Source organism: Pygoscelis adeliae, unplaced genomic scaffold (genome assembly GCF_000699105.1).
Source record: "Pygoscelis adeliae isolate BGI_AS28 unplaced genomic scaffold, ASM69910v1 Scaffold442, whole genome shotgun sequence".
NCBI classification, from domain to species: domain Eukaryota; kingdom Metazoa; phylum Chordata; class Aves; order Sphenisciformes; family Spheniscidae; genus Pygoscelis; species Pygoscelis adeliae.
In genome coordinates this window covers 9,312-15,027 of record NW_008824191.1, presented here as the reverse complement: position 1 = coordinate 15,027, position 5,716 = coordinate 9,312, and the positions used below count along the sequence as shown (strand labels likewise).

The 5,716-nt window shown below is 56.9% G+C and overlaps 1 protein-coding gene across 1 annotated transcript in view; it reads left to right on the top strand.

The window, feature by feature from the left end:
* LOC103925909 (chromosome unknown open reading frame, human C9orf24) overlaps positions 1 to 3,870 on the top strand; it is a 4,234-nt gene extending 364 nt beyond the window's left edge. Inside the window, exons 2-6 of the mRNA XM_009334710.1 lie at positions 2,308 to 2,452; positions 2,992 to 3,104; positions 3,218 to 3,293; positions 3,424 to 3,632; positions 3,781 to 3,870. Of these exons, the coding sequence (XP_009332985.1) occupies positions 2,308 to 2,452; positions 2,992 to 3,104; positions 3,218 to 3,293; positions 3,424 to 3,632; positions 3,781 to 3,870 (633 nt within the window). The remainder of the gene's footprint in view (positions 1 to 2,307; positions 2,453 to 2,991; positions 3,105 to 3,217; positions 3,294 to 3,423; positions 3,633 to 3,780) is intronic.
* Positions 3,871 to 5,716: the final 1,846 nt, after the last annotated feature.

Here is a 5,716-nt window from a genome sequence, read left to right as displayed (position 1 = left end):
GTGCTGAGAGAGCTGGCGGAGGAGCTAGCCAAGCCGCTCTCCATCATCTATCAGCAGTCCTGGTTAACGGGGGAGGTCCCGGACGACTGGAGGCTGGCCAATGTGACGCCCATCTACAAGAAGGGCCGGAAGGAGGATCCGGGGAACTACAGGCCTGTCAGTCTGACCTCGGTGCCGGGGAAGATTATGTAGCAGTTCATCTTGAGGGCGCTCACAAGGCAGGTGCGGGACAACCAGGGCATCAGGCCCAGCCAGCACGGGTTTATGGAAGGCAGTTCCTGCTTGACCAACCTGATCTCCTTCTATGACCAGGTGACCCGCCTAGTGGACAAGGGAAAGGCTGTGGATGTGGTCTACCTGGACTTCAGTAAGGCCTTTGACACCGTCTCCCACAGCATTCTCCTAGAGAAGCTGGCGGCTCACGGCTTAGACAGGTGTACTCTGCGCTGGGTCAAAAACTGGCTGGACGGCCGGGCCCAGAGAGTTGTGGTAAATGGAGTTCAATCCAGTTGGCGGCCGGTCACGAGCGGTGTTCCCCAGGGCTCAGTATTGGGGCCAGTTCTGTTTAATATCTTTATCAATGATCTGGATGAGGGGATCGAGTGCACCCTCAGTAAGTTTGCAGACGACACCAAGTTGGGCGGCAGTGTTGATCTGCTCGAGGGTAGGAAGGCTCTGCAGAGGGACCTGGACAGGCTGGATCGATGGGCCCAGGCCAACTGTATGAGCTTCAACAAGGCCAAGTGCCGGGTCCTGCACTTCGGCCACAACAACCCCATGCAGCGCTACAGGCTTGGGGAAGAGTGGCTGGAAAGCTGCCTGGCGGAAAAGGACCTGGGGGTGTTGGTCGACAGCCGGCTGAACATGAGCCGACAGTGTGCCCAGGCGGCCAAGAAGGCCAACGGCATCCTGGCCTGTATCAGAAATAGTGTGGCCAGCAGGAGCAGGGAAGTGATAGTGCCCCTGTACTCAGCACTGGTGCGGCCGCACCTCGAATACTGTGTTCAGTTTTGGGCCCCTCACTACAAGAAGGATGTTGAGATGTTGGAACGTGTCCAGAGAAGGGCAACGAGGCTGGTGAGGGGTCTGGAGAACAAGCCTTATGAGGAGCGGCTGAGGGAGCTGGGGTTGTTTAGCCTGGAGAAAAGGAGGCTGAGGGGAGACCTCATTGCTCTCTACAACTACCTGAAAGGAGGTTGTAGCGAGGTGGGTGTCGGTCTCTTCTCCCAAGTAACTGGCGAAAGGACGAGAGGAAATGGCCTCAAGTTGCGCCAGGGGAGGTTTAGATTGGATGTAAGGAAAAATTTCTTTACTGAAAGAGTAGTTAAACATTGGAACAGGCTGCCCAGGGAAGGGGGTGAGTCACCATCCCTGGAAGTATTTAAAAGATGGGTAGATGAGGCGCTTAGGGACATGGTTTAGTGGGCATGGTGGTGTTGGGTCGATGGTTGGACTCAATGATCTTAGAGGTCTTTTCCAACCTTAATGATGCTATGATTCTATTATTCTAAGAGCTGCTCCAACACACAGCCCCCAGGCTCGATTCAGCTCCAAGTTGGGGGGGCCTCCCTACTAGCAGGACCCTGCAGAGGGCTAGGGGGAGATCTGAGCACCACCAGCCCTGGTCCTGGAGGAGGAGGGGATCCCTGAGCTGTGGCCTCGCTGCAGGGGGTGTCTGTGAGACATTGCGTGTGTACCGTGGACATGCAGCTTTCCACACAGGCCAACAAGCGTGCAGGCTCTGATGCGAAGCACACCGCAAACTAGCTCATCTCTTGCAGCCTCGTTAGTGTGTGCATTATAACGAGGGAGCCAGCAGAGGGCATGGAGAGGGATGTCACCACTGTGCAGGGACAGAAATGGCTTATGCAACCAGGGCACCCGTCTGCCCCGCAAGACCCCAGCCCTCTTGGACTTTGCCAGCTGTAGGAGATTGGCTTTGTCCCATAACTCCTTTTCCAACCTCTGCTGCACCCACAGCTGGCAGCCCCGGTGCACCCACCCCATCTCCCACTCTGCAAGGCACCCAGATGCCTATGGACCCCCTGGGTGCGGGGGGAGAGGAGCCAGTGATGCCCAGCCACCCTCTGTCCCACAGTTTCAGGCTAGTGGGAAGCTCTGGGGGGGCATCACAGTGCTGCTATGATCCCCATGCCCACCCACTGCAAAGGGGGGCTTGGTGCTTGGAGCTGCGTCTCCAGTGTTAGATCCTGCCTGGTAATCAGCTTCACCGTGTGCCCTGACGGCTGCGAAGGCAGGCGCTGCCGCATGGCCCAGGTGTCTCTCCCTGCTCCCTGCTGTCTGTAGGGATTAACGATGCCTCCAGTGCAAAATCCGGTGAGCCAAGGTCAGCCCGAGCAGCTGATTAAGGCAGCAGTGCAGGAGTACTACAGGAGCACCATTGATCCCACTGCCTACTGGCCTGAGAAGTACTGGCTGGCCAGGTCCGAAGGTATTGCTGAGGTCCCAGCTGTTCCTCTGTGTCACATGGGCCACATCCCCACGGAGTTGGGGGGCTGAGGGTGCTGGCAGCGGCTCTGTTCATTCCCCCTTTTTTTTCCTGTGCACCCCCCCCCCCCCGACCCTCCCTCAGCATTTGTGCTTGTGGCTTTGCCACAGCTGCCTGTCCCCATCCCTGCATTGAGGCTGTCCCTGTCCCAGGGATGTCTGCATGTCCCCAGGGCTTGGTCCCCTGGTGGCCTCTAAATACTCCTGGTGGTAGGTGCTGCCTGGGGGACACCCTCCTGGCACCCAATAGCCCCCAGGGACCAAGGCTGCGTGGGCAGGGACAAGAGACCAATGAGCTGGAAGTGGTGGGTGTCACCTCCATCATAGATCCTTAACAAGGACCCTGGGAGCAGCACCTCTGACATGCCCTCTGGCCCCATGGCATTGCGTTTCGGGGAGAGGGGGAACAGTCGGGATGTTCTGGCTGTCCCCCCATGTCCCTGGCACCACAGGACACCCCGGCCTGTCGCTTTTGCGTTGCAGAGAAGTACAACCCAGTTTTTGTCAATGAGGACAAATACCTCACCTGGAGAATGGGTCCCTACAACAGCGCAGCCTGGAATAAGCACTCCTCTTACCTCCCCCTCCTGTCCAAGGTAAGGTCTGGCCCCCCCTGACACCCCAAATCAGAGCCACCCCCGGTGCCACCAGCGCCTTGGGCTCTGCAGAGAAAGGGTGGCAATCTTACGGCTGCCATTGCTCCTTGCAGGAGATGAGGATGGAGACCTTCCTGCACAGCATGCCTATGCTGTACACACCGAAACCCACCTGCCTCAATCAATCTGGTAACTGCCCTCGCCCTGCCCCTGTGCTCCAGCTGTAGCTGTGCCTGTGCCTGTGCTGTGCCAGTAGCCATCCCGGTGACAGGCTGGCTGCTCCTCCTCGCCCTTACCCTTGCCATCCTTCTGCTTGCAGAGAGGGACCTGGTCGCTAACATGCCATGCAGGCTGTCACAGCACTCGCCACTGTCCCTGCAACCCATGTACACCATGACAGGGAGGGGACCCTTCCAGGGCTACTACAGCCCCTGCTCTGAGTGCCATTACTGCCTGCGAGGGATGGACCACTATGTTGATGGGGCCTCTGCCATCAGAAGGCATCTCCATGCACTAGGAGAGAGGGCTGTAAGGTTGGGATGGCTTTGGTTGGGATGGGATGGGTTGCCTTGTGTTTGGTGGGGATGGATTGCCATGGGTTGGGATGGGTTGGGATGGACATGACTCCCCTTGTCCTCAGGGCCACTGCTCACCCTACCTCCTCTGACTCTTGCAGGAGTATCCCATGCTGCAGTTACAGCCTCAGAGCAATGTCCTGTACATCTACACATCACCCCCAGCCATCCTCCCCGTACAGGAGCCCTAGGTGCAGGCAGGTTCAGCGGGGGGAGGACTCCAAGCTGGTTGCCCTGGGGGAAAAGCCTAATATTTTTTCCTAATGCCTGCCAGCCAGCCACTAGCTCCCTTTTAATTAGGGTTTTACACAGAATTGCTCAGAGGGTTATTCTGGGGATGATGGTGCAGACTGCAGACCCCGAGGCGTAGTGGGTTCCATCACGGTGCCCATGCAGGCAGCCATCCAGCTGCTGCACTTCCATCTCTCAGGCTAAGTGGACATGACCAGGGAGGGCAGGACACCATTGCGGTGCTGGGCTGCGGAGCATGTTGTTGCTACCCATGGAGAAGCAGTTGCCAAATTTACTCCAGGGACAAGTGTTTCTATGCTTGGTCTCATCCAGCGGTCCTTGGGACTGTACGGCACCTGAAATCTTGCTGGCACCCCTGAGCCCGTCTGCATGTAGCTTAGCATCTCCCAGATTTTGGGCCCACATCAGTGTTTCTTGTGCTGCTCTTGTATTTTCCGTTGTCATTGTTTGCTCTTATCCAAGAACCTGTTCCCTGGTCACGCTGTTTGTTATGCAGTAATCAGCCCTGTCCTTCACCCGCTGCAGGTCCAGCAGCACCTTTTAATCCCCACATGTTTACCTTTAGGATGTCTCCATTGCTGAGGCAGATTTTTTCAGCCCTGGGGAGGCAGGGGAGAGGGGAGGGGAGGCTGTTCAACCAGCTTAGTCATCACTCTGCTACTGCATCAACCCCCTGCAGGCCAAAATTAGGCGTCGGGCTTTGCCGAAAATGTGTGATTGGCTTTAAATTCCTGAGACCGGAAACTAAAACCAAACAACAACGAGAACAAACAGGGAGTGCTGGGTTCCCCATAGATGTTCCTATGCCCGAGCCTTGGCCCGAAGTGGATGGGAGCAGCTGCGTGTCCACTGCTCACCCCTAAGCAATGCTGGCAGCCAGAAGCATGTTTTCTGCTCTTCTTCCTCACGGGAGTTTCGTACTCCCATGGCCGATAACTTTATCTGCTTTCCTAGGTGGGACACAAGCCACTTCAAGAAGATAGGAGGAGTCCAGAGAAGCAGCTATAACATCCACCCTGAGTTTATCTCAGAGGCTTACTCTGCCCCATGGCGCTGGTGAAGAGCAAAGATGGGCTTTCATTAAAACTGGCTTGAGAAACTGCTCCCCCCAGACCCTTTCCTACAGGCTGGGGAAGTCACCAGGGAGGGGGAAGAAATGTCAGTGACTTCTGGCTTCATGGGCACTTTAACAGCCCTCAGGGACTGGTACCCTGTCACCGCTTGCAAGCTGGAGACCAAGAAAGCACGCAAGGAAAAGCTCTCAGAGCGTAGTAACGCAGCCAGAAATAGAAGCAGTCGTTGATACCCATGTTTGTCAGCTTCATGCTGGGCTGCTTAGGACGTGCTTGCTTTTGCCAAGTTATCCAGGAAGAGCTGCCATCCATCTGGGATGCCAAGCACGGACATGGGCTAAATAAGGAGGGGGATTTGAAAGCAATACATAATTAATGAAGGCATGAAATGCCCTCCTCCAACTATGATTTAGGAGCCCAGTGTCAGTGGGGAACACCACCCGGTGCCTTCCACCTGTGCTGCAGATCATAAACCCACGGGGCTGCAGTCCCCGCAGGAGGGATTCTCCAGCACAGAGCCATCTGGGGCCCCACCGCCACGCCGTGCCCACACCAAGCAGCACCCCAACCTGCTTGGGGCAGGGAAAACCCCCATGAAAACCCCTCCCGGCCCAAAAGCATCCCGGCACAGCCCCACCAGTGCCAAACCCCGAGTGCTCCCAGCACAGACCCAGGGGTACCCCCACCCCCAAGTGCCCCCGGGCATCCCCAG